This window comes from Vanacampus margaritifer, chromosome 13, assembly GCF_051991255.1.
Source record: "Vanacampus margaritifer isolate UIUO_Vmar chromosome 13, RoL_Vmar_1.0, whole genome shotgun sequence".
NCBI classification, from domain to species: Eukaryota; Metazoa; Chordata; class Actinopteri; order Syngnathiformes; family Syngnathidae; genus Vanacampus; species Vanacampus margaritifer.
Window position 1 is genome coordinate 6,096,762 of NC_135444.1, and position 18,802 is coordinate 6,115,563.

Consider the following 18,802-nt stretch of genomic DNA (forward strand, 5'->3'; position numbering starts at 1 on the left):
GAAAAGTGAGGTTAAAAACAGCCCAAGTTGAAACAACACTGACGCGCCGCAAAGCCACGCAAACAGCAGAGGCGGAATTGACATTTTGCAGGCTGACATTCATTAGGGTTGAAAGGCATACGACTGGAGGTTAACGGAAACAGCGTCTCAACTTCGGTTGTGGTGAAAAAATAACGCACGGCCGCAATGTCATCACGCCGTTAAAAAAAATAAAACATAAAATAAAAGCACTTTTAAAGAATAGTCACCTTAATTTCGCGAAAAGTTGTGCCCTTGTCTTTCGTGTCACTCTTTCCCTCTCGTTTGGTGACCTCCAGATGCTGCTGCTGCGGCTGCTGCTGTTGCTGAGTGTTGCGCCCGTTGGCAAGAAACTGTCTCCACGACTACAGTCACTATGGCGCGACGGGGTCTCGAGGCAACTGTTGCTACCCTGGAGTGTAGACGTCACACTCCACTCTGTGCGAGAGGGCGGGCCTAAGTGGCAAATCCCACCCACGGACCATTAAACTGTCAACTTGACCCTCACCACCGGGGGGCAGTCTTAACAAGCCAAGTGGTCGAAGACGGCTTCTCGTTAGTTCATCATGCACACTCACTAGTAATAACGTCAATTGTGCAATAGTTTACAGCAGTACTTTCTGTTACTATGAAAATAAGAACAAATGTCTCCAGTATGAATAGATGTATTCTGTTTTGATTTGATTTGATTCATAAACATTTTATGCATCCAAACCAACGCTTCTCCACTTGGTGGTTGACTTAAAACTCACTTGATAAATCCCTAGCCTTGAATAATAATAATATTAATAATGATAATAATAGTTTCTGAAATGCAAATGTAGTCGAGATGACGCAAATTATTATTATTATTATTATTATACAGATATATAATATACTTCTATCCTGATACTGTATTTGTTACAACTCCCCCTCAATAGATAATTTATGATATTGTTTGCCATTTACAAATTGTTTAAATGTTTAAACGTGTGTAATCCAAACATTACACTGCAACAGCATATTGATTTTCAAATCGGAAGCATTTGATTTATTTTTCTTACAACGAATATGAGTATTTTTCTTTCTTTTTTATTAGATTTGTACGTTTTTAAAATTGATTCTGAATGCTACTTTTTTGTTTTGTTTAACCATGTTTTTTTGTTTTGTTTATATAAATATTGTTAATAGTGTGAATATTGCTGACGTGCTAATTTATTTCTAATAAAGTACTACTAATAAACTTACTAATAAAATATATATTTTTGTATTGTATTTATGCGGGGTTTTAGTGCATCCACACCTTGCTTCCTGCATTTCCGATTTTGAGCACACAGTGGCAGCAAACATCCAGTTATTTTGATAGCATTGCTGTCCGACTTCAGGAAAGCTACTGTACTTTTTTCAAACAGAAAGAGGGAAATTATAATTAAAAGTGAAAATCTTTTGTGACTAAAACTCGTGATTTTCATTTTTCAAGATATTCATTCTTCATTCACACAAAAACACAAATGTAGAAAAATAGTCATCCAAAATATGATGCTAAATTTTTGGCATGGAATCTTATCGTACATATAAAGTAGGCCTAAAGTAGGCAACATGTATGTGAAGATTTTAAACACAAAACACAAATTTTCCATGCACTTAAATTTAAAGTATGCTCAACTTAGCGCAGAGACAATTAAGTCAGCTTGGGGGAGAGAGAAGTGGGAGTATACTGCGGTCAAGACAGCCTCCACTCGAAAAGACCGTGTCGCAGTAGGGGGTGGGGGTACACTTAGGTCACGTGATGTACACAAAACACTTAATCTACAAAATACCATATTGTTTATACTGTGCAACGTATATATTAGACCTCCTAACCAATTTACTCACAGTTGTGTATATTGTGTAAAAAACAACAACAACATATATATATATGTATGTATATATATATATATATATATATATATATATATATATATATATATATATATATATATATATATATATATATATATATATATATATATATATATTACTATGCCACAAAATTAATTACCTCATACAGTTTGATGACAAAACTATTCAACTTCGATAGTAGTAATACAGTATTACTTGACTCTATTAACCTACTTTGCTTATCCACTGCTATGTCACGTGTTTTCTAAATCTTCTAATTTATAGCAATAATTACTTACCTCAGTAAAGTGTGAGTTAGTCTCTCAATCCCATTTGATTTCATAGATAACATTTCGAAAAGGCGAAATGAATGATTTTATTAAAATTGCAATTTAGCCTCCTGTAAAGAAACGTTACTTTTTTCAACGTTATTTTTATTGGGGGTGGTTTCTCAAAATCATTTAGACTTGAACGTTTGGATTCATGTTATCAAAGTCTGTGACGTCGTGAAGATCAAAGACATTGGAAAACGTCTAGAAAAAGAAGACACGCCTATGATAAAAGTATTCGTCAAATCCTTGGTCGACACAAACTGACGACACAAAAGCGTCTTACTTACACCAACCAGCCTTTCAACTTTAAGGTAAATTGTATTATTTTTATTATCTCCTTCCGCGAATTGTTTCTGTATTTTGATATTCAATGGCTTTTACACGTGAATAGTCACAGCGTTTGTAAAAGGCATACAAAAAACAACAACAGCACCTGTCTGATAGACACTGGGTATAGTCTATGAGTAGGATATTCATATGCCCAAATTAAACAATGCCCAAATTCCCGAAACTCTCATTTATATTACTGTTGTTGGGTATTTATGTTAAATATGGAGGCCAAAGGTTGCGAGCTTCCAAATTGTAGATATCCTGAAGTATCTCTGATGAAACGTAACAAAAAGCTGTTTGATACAGAAAGTAAAAACAAAACAAAAAAACAATGATGGGGTAAGTCTGACTGACACTTTGTTTCTAATCATGAAGCGTCTTACCATTTTCATACGTCCACAGTGAACTTTCACGATGAAAGCTAAGTGAAGCTACGCCTACGCTGACCTTAACCACATTATATATATATATATATGAATATATATATCTTGCAAATTTTACATTTAACATGTAAATCTATTGCTGCGGCGCATTTTAGTTTTTAGCTAACGGCTAGCATACATTAGCTTACTGTGTCGTTTTTAGAAGAAAATTTTAAAAAAAGAAGCTAAAAATTAGCATTGTATGTTGGTAAAATTTCAATAATGAATTGATTTACCTATGAACAGCATTATGGGACAGATAATTTGTAAAGACGATTCCAGTGATGCATATCATCATTTTAGTTTTTGCCTCTTCAAAACCTGTGAAAATACCACCATTTTTGGTCTTCCTAATACAAAGACAATACTGTATAGGAGGTTGAGATTTTTGGTGTGGCCTCTTTGTTGAATCTAAATAAATGTTATACTTTATTCAAAAGGTTGGTACTTTGTATTACGGAAGATAATTAAGGTCAGTGAAGAGAGAAAAAAACGTTTCGCAGGATTCTCACTTTAAAGTGAGAATAATAGTAGCACTAATAAAGTTTCTGACTTTAAAGTAAGAATTCTGAGAATAAAGTCACAATCCTGCCAAACTTTTTTTTCTCTCTACACTGGCCCTAATCCTCTTCCATATTATTTTCACTGGATGCTTGCTAAACACAGAATCAGACAATATGCTAAACTTAAAAGGCAAGGTTTTTGAAATAATGGTCAAGAGCCAAGTTTGCAGATGACAAATACATATAAAGGAATTAATATAGCACAGTTAAAAGGCATTCTTAGTTGGATCCACTACATTATTTCAAACTCAAATTAGCATTACAAAACTTATGTTTGAAACCAATGTAATTTAAAAATGAAGTAGTATTTGAACTAATTAATGTTTCTTCAGAAAATACATTTTCCCTGAGTGTTTACTTGATGTGGGTGGGCTTAGACCAGCTTGATTGTGAAGCAGTCTATATGATATTATACAATCTATGACATTATTTGAAAGATTACCCTTTTGTAGTGTAATGTCTCATTGAAGGCATCTCAAATTACCAGACAATAATATATTGTCATGACTAGAAACTGGCCCCTGCAGAGCATCTGGTGACGGAGAAATGATGTCAATGATGGCACGTCAGCAGCTGCTCCAACCAACAGCAGTTCAGCACGCGCGCATGCGTGCACTTGAGCTGAGACTGAGCTTGCTTTAGAAAGATGTGATGGTGCACATCAAGTGAACATCCGTTTGGAGTCAGATGAGATGAATGTTGCTTTAACGTAAGTCATCACGAAAAGATGATGTTTATAGCAAAAAAGACCAGGAAGCAAGTAAAAAATGAACAGTCCCATCTCATGTTACAGCACCAACTCTTTGGTTCACATGAAGGCAACATTATTTGATCACTGCAAAACAACAACAATAACCTGTTTGTATGCGGATTGCTGTCGTCATTAACCAGGTATTCAGTCGGCAAAGCTTTTAAGTAGTGGCAGGTCATTGCACTTTTGCAGAACTCAGTGACTTGTGTTTTTACATACATCGCGTTGCATATAGAGGAATACTGGATATAGCTTCTGAACAACTTATCAGGTAACTGGCGTTTATTTTATAATTACACTTTTTGATCTTGTTGGACTTAAGCTCCTATGGTGGATTCATAAATCTAATTACTAAACTATTAATTTATATTCTTATAAGTCATACAGTGTCTAATGCAAAATAAATTAAATTGCAGTTTCTTTGTTTTGTTATTCCATTGTGGCCAAAGAAAGCATTTTTTTTTAATCCAAAACAAGCACTTAATTTTTATTCTATTTTATTTTTTAATAGAAAAATAAAATGAGCTTGGCCAAGAGGCATATTATTTTGTTAGCAACCATTAAATTTAAATATCTTAATAATAATTGAATATAAATGTATGTGATATAATGCAAAGAGAATTTTTTATTTTTTTTTAAATTTTGGGTTGTACAACATGAGAGCTCAGTGCTGTGTAAAAACAGTTTGGCCTGGAGTAACCTTAGCCACCATGACTAGCTTGTTGTCAGACTGCGTGCGTGTGCGCGTGTCTGCAGGGGATGGTTTCATAGTAACATTCGTTGGAGTAGCGAGAGTGTGCATTGGGGCGGGTCTTGTGACGCTTTGCTACAACTCCCCCCTTTATTCATTTGGCTACCATTACCTTATATGGTGGATGAGTCTTGTGGCGTGAGCAATTTCATCCTATCAGATCGCTTTGGGATGGGGGAGGTGTGGGAGTGTGCAGAAGGAAGCCGGCAGACCTGGCAGGGTGGGGTTTTTCTAGGGGAGGGACCATCCAAGCCGGCTGCTTTTTGAAAATGAATGATCGGCTGCTTGTGTTGTAGTCCTAGACGCACTAGGAGATTAATATTTTACACTTGAAGGAACTTCATTGTACACCAAAATTTCAACCAGGACAATAACCCGTTTGCAGCAATGCAACGTGAGTATTTCGGTTCAGTCATTCAGTGTCATCATTTACATTCCATGTAAATGTTTTGGATTTTTCCTTTTACCTTATGTACCAGCTTTCACTTGGCATGCTTTTCCCCCCTATGAACAGAAATGTATCCTTGGAGGCTGTGGTGAATGACCCCCCCACCCCCCCTAGTATTTCCTTGATTTTCATTTTCATTAGTACATGTGATCATCTTTTTATTTTTCCTGATGCAAATGGTGCAGCTTTGTTGCTGAATATTAAGTATTTACTCCATCTGAACATGATGTGGATTGTGGATACTGCAATCATTCTGTTATTGACATGTGGAGATCTGGTCTAGCGCAGCAAGGGTGTAACCCACCCGTGCCAGGCGCTTGTTGTCAATGTAAATTACTGTTTTCCTCCACGAGGACATCAAGGAGATGGTATATTTTTGTTTCCATCAGCTTTTCTGTAGAATAGACACACACAACACATACAATGATGCAGTAATGTGGTCATGCATTAAGGAAGGATGCTGAGGGTCATAAACTGCTGATATGGGTGCTTGTAGAGAGGGAGCAGCTGGCGAATGGTGTACGTCATTCTGAAGGTGATAAATATAATCCTGTTTTTGCTCAATGTTAATTTAAAGGACGTAAAGGTCACAAATTTGGATAGAGAAACATCTTAAGGGAAAGCTTGAAATCTTGAATATTTGATAACCCAACTGAATTTGACTATATTAATCAGTGTTGGATTTGAGGGAAACAGCTCTAAAAGATTTTAGTGTGGTTCAGTATGCCACTCCAACTGTTGCAGGAATAGAACAGCTGTGTCAAAGCACGACTGCTCTACTTTTATAATCCGCTTTCAAATGTTCGAATGCAGTTGGAATCAGTCAGTTTGAGAATTTGTGGTTTTACAGAAATTGAAATGGAGAAGAGGCCCATATTTCATCCAATAGGTGTTCCTAGTAAACCTGCATGACAGGAGGTAGCTTCAGTCATGATAATTAAGTTATTTTCAAAAGAGCGGGGTTGAAGGCCTTTTTGATTCAGATCCCCGGTGACTGACGGGAGCTCGAAAGTTTATCATTTGGAATGACAAACATCCATCAAGATGAGACTCATGACACTCATACAACCCACGGACAAGACACGTTTCACATCTGCTTTACGTAGCATGTGAACAGTATCACAACTCTTGACTCATACCACATCAAGAGTGGGCACAAGGTCAGCTGACTGCTTGTCTGTCACATGACTGATGTAGAATTGCCATGTGGTGGAAAAATATTTTGCTTCTGCTCTCTGACCTCTCGCAGTCATGTCAGCTAGTCCAGTTGTCCTGACAGGTCAGTTATAACTGGGCAATAGGTCAGTGTTGTGTTTTGCTTGCGTTTCTATAATTTATACCAGAAGTCAAATCAAAAAGTTGCCATTGTATGCCAAAAGAAAAGAAAAAAATAATATTGCATTGAATTTTCAGGTATTTTTCTGATACATACTTGGCCAATAAGGATGATTCTGATTCAATCATTTACACCAATGAGAATTTAGAATCTTCTCTCCTCTCATGCATTTTTTTGTAATGGCAGAAGTTTGAGAAACACGGGAAGAACATGCAAAGTCTGCATAAAAAGGTCATATGACGCAGATGTGTTACCCACCACTGCCTTATCCAAAACCAGTGGGCCATTATGTAAGGTTTGACACTGAAATCTGTGCCACTGATGTCAGAATAACCTTGGCTAGAAAACACCCAGGTGGAAGTCTTGTGTTTACTACAGTCACGAGTCACGACAACATGTCTTATGCAATTAGAGTACGGGAGCAAGGTTTCAACACCATGTCTTAAAATGTTTTGGGGACTGTATTACTTGAAAATAACAATTGAGTATCAGACAGGATGTCTAGCTATACTTGGGTCAAGGCAGAGATGGTATCAGTGATTTGCACTTGACTCAACCAACATTAGGATGAGCTTTGTTTCATGAGATTGACATGTTGTTTTCCTTCTGTGCCTTCTTGTCTTGCAGTGACCGTGTGTGAGCCCTCTACCATGTCTGAGGCTGACGTGCTTCAGCAGCATCAATCTGTTGCCTTCACCGAGTCTTCCTGCAACTCGGGCAACAACTCAGCACCCCTTCATCATGCTTTGGATGTGGCCAAGTGTGTACACACACACATGCTTTAATGACACTTTTTTATCCAAACGCGGAGGACACTTCAAGCAAAAAACGACACGCTATGTTGAATATTTTTATCTTAGTCATTTGAAAATGTATCAAATTTATTTAAACTGTACTAGTGTACTATAAGTTAAATGTATAGAGGCAGTCAAGTCAATGAAGTGTTTTTGCTCATAAGTCCAGCTCGTCTGTTTCTGTGCAAAGGATTAGGTTTCTGCCTCTGGTTTTCCTCAAGAATGTGGCAGCTCATCATCTTGGGACATCAGCCTCCTATTGGTAACATGTTTTTCCCGTTCCTTTGACTCAGTGAGTCCTCAGAGGAAGAACCCACAGTGGAAAGGGAAGAGGAGACAGCCGACCCTAATGCAGTCACCAGCAACCTGGAGGTCTCCAATGATCATACCTCGAACACACAAACAGGTGACACAGAACAAACACAGTGCTGATAAGCAGAACACTATTTACATTTGCTTTTCCCCACCATTTGAATGTTTGCATGAATGTTACGACTGGTTCATGATCACAGTGGAGAGTATCTACTCAAAACTTGCTGACAGCTTTATGTTGAAGGCACTCTGGTGAACTCAGCAGGCAATTGATGTCTTTTCCTGAGAAAATGACATCTGCTTTCTGTCCTCAATCATTCATTTGGACACCCTTTCCTGGCTTTGTACAAAAATGTTATGAGATATCACAATATTTAGTGTAGGAATACAAATAATGAAAGGTAAAATTTACTAGGGTGGTAAGTCAATGAATTTGTTGAGCGTAGCATGGTTAAAGATTCATTTGCTTGTTCCCGCTTTGCATCCGCCAATGAGCAGCTGTCTTAAGCCATAAATTTGCTATCAGTTAACTTTCAATGTGCACAGGCACTACAGTGAGTCCTGTATATCTGGTTGCAAATTTACTCCGGTTTATTAAGAAACACAAAATGGAATTGAGTTGTTCATTTTCAAATTGATTATCTAAAGGAGAGATTAATTTTCTCACTGACCTTTTTTCATTATCAGAGCAAAACAGCCTTGATGTATCTAGAATGAGACATTAGTAATATCAGATTAATACAAGTTAATTATGACAATGCTATATTAGTGTGTTAGGGAGATGTTGCCAGGCAATTTTGTCTTATTTTGTAGTGGTCACTTTTAACTCATTAACTGCCATTGACGGCTATAGACGTCAACAATTCATTTGAACTATTTCTATTAGTTTTCCACTTTTTCCACTTTTGTTAATAAGAGTATGAAAACCTAAAAAAAACATTTAGAACAGATATAAAGTTTGTGATTAATCGTGGGTGATGATAATTTTAAGCACGACTTCAATAGTTAACTCACAATTAATCGCAAAATTTATATCTGCTCTAAATGTACAATAAAATATTTTTTCCTAAGTTTCCATACTCTTGTTCAAAATAACCCAAGTTCCTTGCCGCTAACGTCACTTAACAAATGATTGATATAAATGGACATAGCAACCATTTCATTTTCTTTGTGACCTGTGCATTTGAGATAATTCGAATATATGAATATCTCAATTTATTTTATTTTTTTATTTTAATTTTATTTTTTTACACATGAGGACCCTTTTGTCAGAGCTGGTCACATTTAGTTTTTGATAGTTCTCTAGACTTATATATGATATGTCTCCATGTCCTCCAGTAAATGCTCAGCGCCCAGAGACTCTGTCAGTGCCAACAGCAGCAGCTGTAGTACCAAAGTCCAACCTGTGGACAAGTCAACCCGATGGCGAAGTGAAGATCCGCATGGAGGACTCCGGCCTGGCCGCAGAGACCCCGCTGACGGTCGATCAGCTCTTTGCGTCATCTGTGAGGAATTTTGGCAAGTATCCTGCTGTGAGCTGGAAAGAAGGCGAGCAGAAGAAGAGCTTGAACTACAAGGAATATTATGAGACCTGTCGTGCAGCAGCCAAGAGCTTCCTTAAGGTAAGACAATTAGAGACGCCGACATATTGCTCAATCATTGAGCCGCCGGGTGTCACAAAAAACTCATTTGATGATGCATCAAAAAAACTGTTCATGGGGTTTTCCACATTAGACTTTGGATTTCATCCCATGAAATGTGGGGTTTTCTTGGTTTTGCTGTGGAAAATCGTCAAACATATCTGATCTTTCGGTGAATATTTTAGTCTCTGATTTGTTTCTTACAAATAATTCTTTGCTCAATTCAGTGTGGTATTTCTCGCTCATTAGTCTCGCAACACACCACACAACTATTCAGTCTTGTTTGAAACAATTTCCATAATGTCATGTGCCAGCGGACTTGAAAAGTCAAGTCGATGTGGGAAAGACAGCAATGCCGCATCAAGCCATCTGACTGGATTGCAAGCCACACTTTGCAGTTAATGCAAGTCACAGTGTGTTCCTGATTATTATAATGTACACAGCGTCACACACTTGCTTGTACAGAAATATCTTTAGGCTTCTAGGTCCATGTGCGCTTAAGTCATGTGGCATGTAGCACATTGGGTTCTTCGGGGGCAAGTTGCACACTTCACACATTTGAAACGTAAAGCCGTGTTTGTCCAAAGCAGCCACTGATATTGTATTTCATCTGCTTGTTGTTACTCATCAGTTCAAACTTGCTGCCAAGTTTCATTGAATTATTTATGTTGACAGGTAAAAACATAATGAGACAAAACAATGAGTCTAGAATACTAGAAAATACTAGATACTGGATGAGAATTACTGCTGCCCAAGCAAGTCTAGTTGACCTATTTGGGAATTTGGCTAGTGATAGACCGATATGTTTTTTTCAGTGCTGATGCCAAATATTAGTAGTCAATGAAACCGATTACTGATATTTCAAGATATTCATGTGCAGTAAAAGAGAAAATATTTGTGTTAAAATTTGAAAAAATTACTCTGTTGAAATGCCATTAAGCATGTTTGGTAAAACAGCTTTTCACATTTTCAGCACTTTGAAGGTTTTACTTTTAATTTTTAAATATATAAAGAATAGACAACTTTATTTGAAAATGATCAAAATTGCAGGGAGTTTCCCCGGGTCATCACCATGTGTTAAATTAAATTAAAAACTAAGCAAATAAAAGGCTACTCTAAAGTTTTCTACTGCAGAGAATTTTTTCCAAAAATTCAACATAATTTCTTAATTTTACATAATTAATTTTAATTACATTTTAATTACATTTTTTATTTTAAATAAAAAGTGTAGGGGGCGGCACGGTGGCTGACTGGTTCGCACATCCGCCTCCCAGTGCAGAAGACGTGAGATCGAGTCCGGGCTTCGGCCTTCCTGGGTGGAGTTTGCATGTTCTCCCCATGCTTGCGTGGGTTTTCTCCGGGTACTCCGGTTTCCTCCCACATTCCAAAGACATGCATGGCAGGTTAATTGAACACTCCAAATTGTCCATAGGTGTGATTGTGAGTATGGTTGTTCGTCTCTGTGTGCCCTGCGATTGGCTGGCAACCAGTTCAGGGTGTACCCCGCCTAGGATAGGTTCCAGCACCCCCGCGACCCTAGTGAGGAAAAGCGGTCAAGAAAATGGATGGATAGATAAAAAGTGTAGGGAGTTCCCAGTGTCACACTTTTATAAAGTAAGGTGGAAATTTAAAAAAATACATAAATGAAAAGTTCCCTGTGTCTCACTGAGCGACAAATGCATGTAGCTAATTTTGGGTTTTCCTCAGGGTTCGTAAAAAGGTTTCAAAAAATCTTCACAGACAGTGAAAAATTGTCTGAACATGTTCAAAATTTCTTTGCAACAAGTGAAAACTGTCTATCTTACAAATCCTGATGAAAACCCAACTACATTCGCAGGCATTCACCACTTAGTGAGATGCCAGCTTTATCGGCCTTCAGATTCATAAAAAGGCTGCTGATAATCAGTCTATCTCTAAATGTGTCAGACTATGCTGCGCCTTTTTGAGCGTTCCAGTGGACCTAGGGCAGAGGTGGGTAATCTCGGTCCTCGAGGGCCGGAGTCCTGCAGGTTTTGGAGGTTTCTCACTTCCAACACAAGCTGATTCCAATCAACAGGATCGTTATCAGGCTTATGCAGACCTTGCTGATGAGCTGATCATATATCAGCTGTGTTGGAGAAGGGCAACATGCAAAACCTGCAGGACTCCGGCCCTCGATGCCCACCTCTGACCTAGGGCGTTTCCTATCACATGCTTCTGGCACACCTGACAATTTGTGTTCCCTCCCATAACGGCGCACATTTCTACCTTCGCACATCTACGAGTAGGTCCCATTATGTCAGTCTAGATTAACATTATCCACTCAATGTGTGTGTCTGTCTACAGCTTGGGTTGCAGCGTTACCATGGCGTAGGCATCCTGGGTTTCAACTCTGTTGAGTGGTTCATCTCTGACATTGGAGCCATTTTGGCAGGGTGAGTTTTTTTATTTTTACTGTACAGTACTGTACGTGCTTTATAAATAAAGTTGAGTTCATCTCACTCACTAATCAATATCTGACTTGATATGTAAGAACTCGCTGTCGACTGTGATCAATAGCCCTCTTTGTCTTAAAGGCAGTTAATAACTAATCAAAAGCTCCTGTGTTTATACGATTACAAACATTGAGGAAGAGAAGCTTAAGATTTGAGCCGCACTTTCTCCAGTAGTTTGATGGTGAAACACGAGGAGTTCCACAACGTCATCTAGAAACCAAAAAAGATCATGACTCATTGATTGGTAAAGGCCATCTTTGTGAGAGCTGATCTGATCTAAACACCATATTAACTAGTGGCTACTGTTGAATGATCACATAACACACAGAAGGCTTTATTCAGAATTTGACTGTACCTTACAGTCCCTTGTGGGTTTTCTGGTTCCTCTCCTAGATGACCCAACAGGTAAATGTTTGTCCCTTGTGTGTTGCAGTGGCTTTGCTGTGGGCATCTACACAACCAACTCACCAGAGGCCTGCCAGTATGTGGCAGAGAACTGCAGGGCCAATGTCATAGTGGTGGAGAACCACAAGCAGCTGCAGAAGATCCTTCAGGTGCAAGACAATCTGCCGCACTTGAAAGCCATCGTCCAGTACAAGGGCTCACTGAAAGAGGAGCGACCGAATGTGTACGATGTAAGTCAACTAAAGATGAATGATGTGTGTTGCGTGTGTACAAGCAGCAGTACATTGAGCGTTGACTTTTTCATGCAGTGGGCTACGTTCTTGAAACTGGGATGTGACGTTCCCGATGCTACGCTTGATGAGGTCATCGCTTGCCAGAAGCCTAATCAGTGCTGCACGCTCATCTACACCTCAGGAACCACCGGCCAACCCAAAGGAGTCATGCTCAGCCATGACAACGTAAGCGACTGAGTCACATGTGCCCGATGCTGACATTTTTTATTTTTTAAAGTTAGGAGATCATTTGTACAAGAAATTGATCCAGTGATATCCTACCTTGGTTCTTTGGGTGTTTTTTTTTTTGTAACTTCAACTTATACTTACAGTAGAGATGGGACAATGAAGCCTTGTGAAGCTTTTGAGGCTTTCGGCTGATTGATTTGGAAAAAGAGTCGAAGTTTCAAAGCCGCATAAGATAGATCATAATGGTGACATCTGGTGGTCAGCTGGAGTCATAGCAGCTATAATCTTCAAAGTGATTCGCCTGATTGATTTATATTCCAACATAAAACCAGTACATTCAGTCGTACATTTGTGTCTGTCTAATGATCATCAGGTACACATGGAAGTGTTGCAATATTTTGACACTGTACCAGTACTATGGTTCAATGTGTTGTCCTGTTACTAATTGTGCGCTGTGAAGCCAGATGACAAGTATTTCAACATCAGTCTTTGTGAGATGTGACTGAGGGTCTTGGAGAAGCGCTTATAGCAACTCGGTGGAAAAATACTCGGGTCAAGCCTGTATCTTCTACACACGATTTAAAAATAATGCATAATTGGAAACTTTAAACATCATTGTGGGAGTACTTTTGTTGGAAACATACCGAATAACTAACTTTTCCAGGTGAACATAAAGTGAAGCAAATATCTACATGAAGGAATTGTGCTTGTGCCCAACTTTTTTTTTGTTTTTGTTTTACAAGTTCTTATTCAAGAACAATATTTGCTCTATTGTGTTCGTTTGGTGTCTCTTTTTGACAGCTGACACCGCGCCAAAAGGTTTGAATCAGTTACGTAATTTCCGGTATCTCATTAGCGCGCATAAAGCCGCATACGTCATCAGCACGTGATCACGGAGGTTTGAACGGGGCTTTTGATACAATGTTTCGAGCAGTCTGTCTCACTCGGCTTACACATGCTCCGGAGTCTCAGAGTCTCAAACGTCCCATCTCTAACTTACAGTATGTTTACATATTTGGAATGAAATACAGCTCCATAGTGAGGATACTTGGTACACAAGATGGATGGATGGATAGTATTGCAATAACAGTATTTATTGGATCCCAAGACTAAGATACTAAAGTAAACTGCAATGTGACCGGTTTTCTGAAGTTGAGCTGTGATTGGTTGTTATCTGAGCCCTAAGCAAGTTGCAAAATGACCGCCCGGGATGGCTAAAATCGGGGTGGATTTTTCTAGAGAGAGGGAAGTCAGCCTTAAACATTTCTTGACAATAATATGTTATATGTGACCTCACAAGTCTAAACATGACATGCTGATTAATATTACATTTGTGGAATATGAGTTATGGAGCAAAATCCAGCCTTATCCATTTCAGGGGGCGGCCATTTTGGCACTTGCTGTCGACTGAATATGACATCACAGTGACTCAAGGCTCAGGCAACGGCCAATCACAGCTCACTTGTTTTCTGAAGCTGAACTGTGATTAACTGTTACCTGACACCTGAGCAACTGTGATGTCATTTTCACTCAACAGCAAGTGCCAAAATGGCCACCTTTTGATATTGATAAAAACTGCTGGACTTAGACTAGTGGGGCTGCATAGGACATATTATTATCAATATTTTTTTTGTTTGACTTCCCCTTTAACTCATATTCCACAAAGGCAGCATCAATCAAAATACCATGCACATACAACATATTGTTATTATTTAGCTTGATGGATCATCATATACAACTTGTATGCTTGTCTCCTTCACCCTCAGCTGACATGGACGGCGCTGGCCACCGGCCGCCACGTGTGCCTAACAGACGCCACCGAGTTCCAGGAGGTGGTGGTCAGCTACCTTCCCCTCAGCCACATCGCCGCCCAGATGGTGGACATCTGGGTCACCATGAGGGTGGGCGGGGTTACGCACTTTGCTGAGCCAGATGCACTAAAGGTGAGTCGTGTTTGTGAACTTACCGACTGGCATGCTTGTCTTGGATTTAGATCATGCAGTTCCAAAAGGGGTAGAGAACAGTTTGACGTTGTTGTCCAAAATGGCCAGTAGAGGGTAGCACATTTTGTTCCCCGCCATTGGACACATTTTGTTCTGTTATCAGGGCTCTCTGGTGAACACCTTGAAGGAGGTGCGGCCCACTGCCTTCATGGGGGTGCCTCGTGTCTGGGAGAAGATGCAAGAGAAGATGAAGGCCACCGGAGCAAAGTCGTCCACCGTTCGCCGCAAAGTTGCCGCCTGGGCTAAAGACGTGGGTCTGCAGACCAATCTGAGCAAGATGAATCGGTATGTACACGCGTTTTAAGTCTCGCTCCGGACTTTGGAGATTGAAACAGCTGGTTGATAATGTGTTGTCTTTTGATGAAACAGCACGGCAGAGCACACGCCGTTGAGCTACCAAATAGCCAAGAAGCTTGTATTCAAGAAGGTGCGCAAGGCTCTGGGCTTAGACCGCTGCCAAAAGTGCTACACTGGTGCTGCCCCAATTACCAGGGACACGCTGGAGTTCTTCCTCAGCCTGGACATTCCACTGTACGAGCTGTACGGCATGAGCGAGAGCACCGGACCGCACACCATCTCCCTCCCGAATGCCTTTCGGATCACCAGGTATTTGCTGTTTGTCGATCTCTGAGTTTACACTTGCATGATTAGTGAATTAAGTGTCCCAAATGTTTTTTTGTTTGTTCATTCCACTTCCCCCCCTCTTACAGCTGTGGCATAGAGCTCCCTGGGTGCAAGACAAAGTTGCACAACCCAGACAAGGACGGGAATGGCGAAATCTGCTTCTGGGGTCGCCACGTCTTCATGGGTTACTTCAACATGGCCGACAAGACGGAGGAAACTATGGATTCGGAGGGCTGGCTGCATTCCGGCGACCTGGGCAAGCACGATCGCAAGGGATTCCTCTTCATCACCGGGCGAATTAAAGGTGCGCCTAGTTAATGAGAGTTTGGACTGTAGTGTACTTAGGCTAATGTGTACCTAGAAAAGTTCTCTCAACAGCAGGGCTGGACGAGTATGGGAAAAATAATATTTTAATATGTATTTAAATATATGCTGTATGTAATTCTCCTTATCACCTAACTCCAACTGGATTGTCATTTAACATCTTAAATGACGCTTAGGGACGGCAGAATCACACTGATTCGCTCCGGGCTAGCTACAAGCTACATGGTGCATTCAGGGTCCTTTCACAACATAGGGAACTGCAGCCTTCTGCACAATAATCGTTTTTTCTTTGATCATTACATTTTAATGATCGAGAGAAGCCAAAATTGAAATTGCAATCAAATTTCGGTTATTCGTCCAGCCCTACTCAACAGTGTCCCTTTTGTTATTTCAGAGCTAATCATCACAGCAGGAGGCGAGAACATCCCTCCCGTGCCGACCGAGGATGCAATCAAGGAAGCCTTGCCGCTGATTAGCAATGCCATGCTGATAGGAGACAAGAGGAAGTTTTTGTCCATGCTGCTCACCATTAAGGTCTGACAAAACACTGACTTGTGTAAGCATTACAGCAACATGGTTGGATATTATGCTCATGCAGATAATAACACTTACCAAAACATCACCAGATTGTGAGCAGTATCTCAAAACATGGCATCCCATCTCATTTTTGTAACCTGACACTGCCATCTTGTGGCTGATTGCATCACTACATGACTACGTGAAGATGCTTGATAGTTTCATGCTAAGGACTTTAAAAATACTACTGGATTTTTTTTTTTTTATTAATACAGAATATTATGTGAAGTTACTAAAAAGAAAGAAATAATGATTTTTTTTAAATCATCCTGACAATAAACTGATAAAATAGATGACTAATGTCAAGAAATGAACATCCAAGCCATGATTTTTTTTCTCCCCACCAGTGCGAGGTGAACGCTGACGGCGCCCCACTAGACGAGCTCACCCCAGAGGCGGTGGAGATCTGCAAGAGACTTGGCAGCAAGGCCACCCACGTCTCGGAGCTGGCAGGCGGCCGCGATCGCGCCGTCAACGCGGCCATCCAGGAGGCCATCAACCGCGTCAACGAGAAAGCCACCTCCAACGCGCAGCGCGTCCAGAAATGGCACATTCTCCAGAAGGACTTTTCCATCGTTGGCGGGGAGCTGGGTAAGGAGGGGGCACGCTTGATGGAAGATCGAGGAAAAGCAACTGGCCACTCTAATTGGCACATTGATTCACTAAAAAAAAACATTTAAAAAAAAATCTATACTAGGCCTATTTTTGGGGCGGATTTGGAATGTCATGCATGACAAACATAGAACCTGAATAATATTAACATTTTGGGGTTGTTCAATTTCAAATGTCATTTTTGTCATACAAACTGATAATGACAAGTTTCTTTTGCGCAGGTCCCACCATGAAGCTGAAGCGGCCAGTGGTGTCCAAAATGTACAAAGATCAGATTGACAACTTTTACAAAGAAGTGTCATCTCCGACAACCCCCGACAACCCGCTGTCTCCCAAATAGAGAAAACGAGTTGCTCACTCCGCAGACTTGCTCATTTCTGCCATTTTCTCCATCTGCTTGTTAAACATTGTTCTCTAGTAACAATTTTTGATTGCCTTACTTGTTTTGGTTTACATTTATGGAAAAGAGGAAGCCATTGTAAATGACATTAGCTTTATATTTTTTTTTTCCAACTATTTATTTGTGTTACATCCAGATGTGAAGTAGCAGCGAAGAAAAGCTTGTTTGTGATGATCATTGCACTGTAATACTTGAGAAGAAAACAAAAGGATTCCCCAAAAGCTGTTTAGAGAATGTTTGGAAATGTTTCTGTTTGCATGGGCCAATAGTATCTATCACAAGGAGCAATTTAAAGCAAATCCTTCCTTTCATGGATCACTTGAAAAAAGAGGTATCACATTACCTTGTATTCAAATTGCAGTATTTGTTAAAAACATGTCATCCTAGCCGTATAGATGAAGCTTTTTGGCTGATGTGAAGCTTTTTGGCTGATGTGACTGGTTCTAGCCTCTTTAACATGTGTCCACTTTCTGTATTGTAAATATGCTTTTGCTTTAAACATCCATGTTTTTGTTTAACTTGAAAGTGCAAATGCAAGATGACAACGTTGGATTACAGTCAACTGTTATACGTATCAGATGCCTTTTTAAGTTCTCGATCCAAACCGTCATCACACTTAATGCAACTTCTATCAGATGTTATGACAACGTGGCTGCAAGCATTTATGTTCCCAGGGTACAGTTCCTACTTGAAAAGAGAAGTTGATTAAATCCAAAGAGCTCTAATGTAAATGAAGTCTTGAATGAAGAGAACATTGTAGGACTTTGTAGCACACTTGTGATTGTTGCAACATGGTGGCTTTGATGCTCTGGGTCGTGTAAAATACCTGAAGTTAAGGGTTTATGTGGTGTAATTTATATCTTGTTTTCATGAGGTGATTGGGGGTGGGGGAGGTTTCATCCTGTAAAGTTACTTATGTGCCTCCAGAATTTGTTACTCATTCCACTCAATTTATTGGAGGATGGTGTGTGTTCAATTGTAATTTGAAGCATCAAACTGAAGTACTATAGATGCTCTTGTTGGCAGTTACCTGCTTGGTGAGTCACTTGAGCAAAGGCACAAAGCAGGCAGAATGAAGGTCAAAATGTCAATTACCTGAAAGGAAATAAATGTTGTATATCCTCGTATCTTGTGTTTCTTATTTACGGATTTAGAGAGAATCTCAGCGGCTGATTTTTTTTCTGTTTTTATTCCATGTGTTTTTACAGTTATAAATTATAAATGAATATAAATAATTGTATATATTTTTTTATAACTAAATGAAGCAATTTCTTGCGTAACAGAATATTGAATGAAAAAAATAGAAACGTAGAATCATTGAATGGGAATGTTGAAAGACATGGAATGATATCTAGTAGTGAATGAC

The 18,802-nt window shown here is 39.5% G+C and overlaps 2 protein-coding genes across 12 annotated transcripts in view; one reads left to right on the forward strand and one right to left on the reverse strand.

Moving 5' to 3' along the window:
• rfx2 (regulatory factor X, 2 (influences HLA class II expression)) overlaps positions 1 to 2,315 on the reverse strand; it is a 28,035-nt gene extending 25,720 nt beyond the window's left edge. For 2 of the 9 annotated variants that reach the window (XM_077583934.1, XM_077583939.1), the window contains exon 1: positions 2,178 to 2,315. In XM_077583934.1, the coding sequence (XP_077440060.1) occupies positions 2,178 to 2,230 (53 nt within the window). In that variant the 5' untranslated portion in view covers positions 2,231 to 2,315. Of the gene's footprint in view, positions 1 to 248; positions 931 to 2,177 lie in introns of those variants that run through there. The other 7 variants (XM_077583937.1, XM_077583936.1, XM_077583940.1 and 4 more) reach the window with 5 other exon arrangements.
• A 61-nt stretch (positions 2,316 to 2,376) lies between these two features.
• Positions 2,377 to 18,563, forward strand: acsbg2 (acyl-CoA synthetase bubblegum family member 2). Of its 3 annotated transcripts, none has more exons than XM_077584816.1 (14): positions 2,377 to 2,521; positions 7,439 to 7,571; positions 7,899 to 8,011; positions 9,256 to 9,539; positions 11,883 to 11,971; positions 12,465 to 12,666; positions 12,745 to 12,894; positions 14,664 to 14,840; positions 15,004 to 15,185; positions 15,270 to 15,506; positions 15,611 to 15,828; positions 16,243 to 16,382; positions 16,772 to 17,015; positions 17,258 to 18,563. In XM_077584816.1, exons 2-14 carry the CDS (start codon positions 7,462 to 7,464, stop codon positions 17,374 to 17,376), a joined length of 2,265 nt encoding a protein of 754 aa, XP_077440942.1. In that variant the 5' UTR covers positions 2,377 to 2,521; positions 7,439 to 7,461; the 3' UTR covers positions 17,377 to 18,563. The 3 variants fall into 3 exon arrangements, with proteins under 3 accessions (XP_077440942.1, XP_077440943.1, XP_077440941.1); XM_077584817.1 differs by lacking the exon at positions 2,377 to 2,521 and adding an exon at positions 2,619 to 2,879; XM_077584815.1 differs by lacking the exon at positions 2,377 to 2,521 and adding an exon at positions 5,261 to 5,421.
• The last annotated feature ends 239 nt before the right edge of the window (positions 18,564 to 18,802 follow it).

Excerpts from the sequence above, each read along its gene's own strand:
- acsbg2 (XM_077584815.1), top strand. Across the intron at positions 15,186-15,269 it reads AATCTGAGCAAGATGAATCG|CACGGCAGAGCACACGCCGT; the intron begins GTATGTACACGC and ends TTGATGAAACAG. Across the intron at positions 16,383-16,771 it reads CCATGCTGCTCACCATTAAG|TGCGAGGTGAACGCTGACGG; the intron begins GTCTGACAAAAC and ends TCTCCCCACCAG.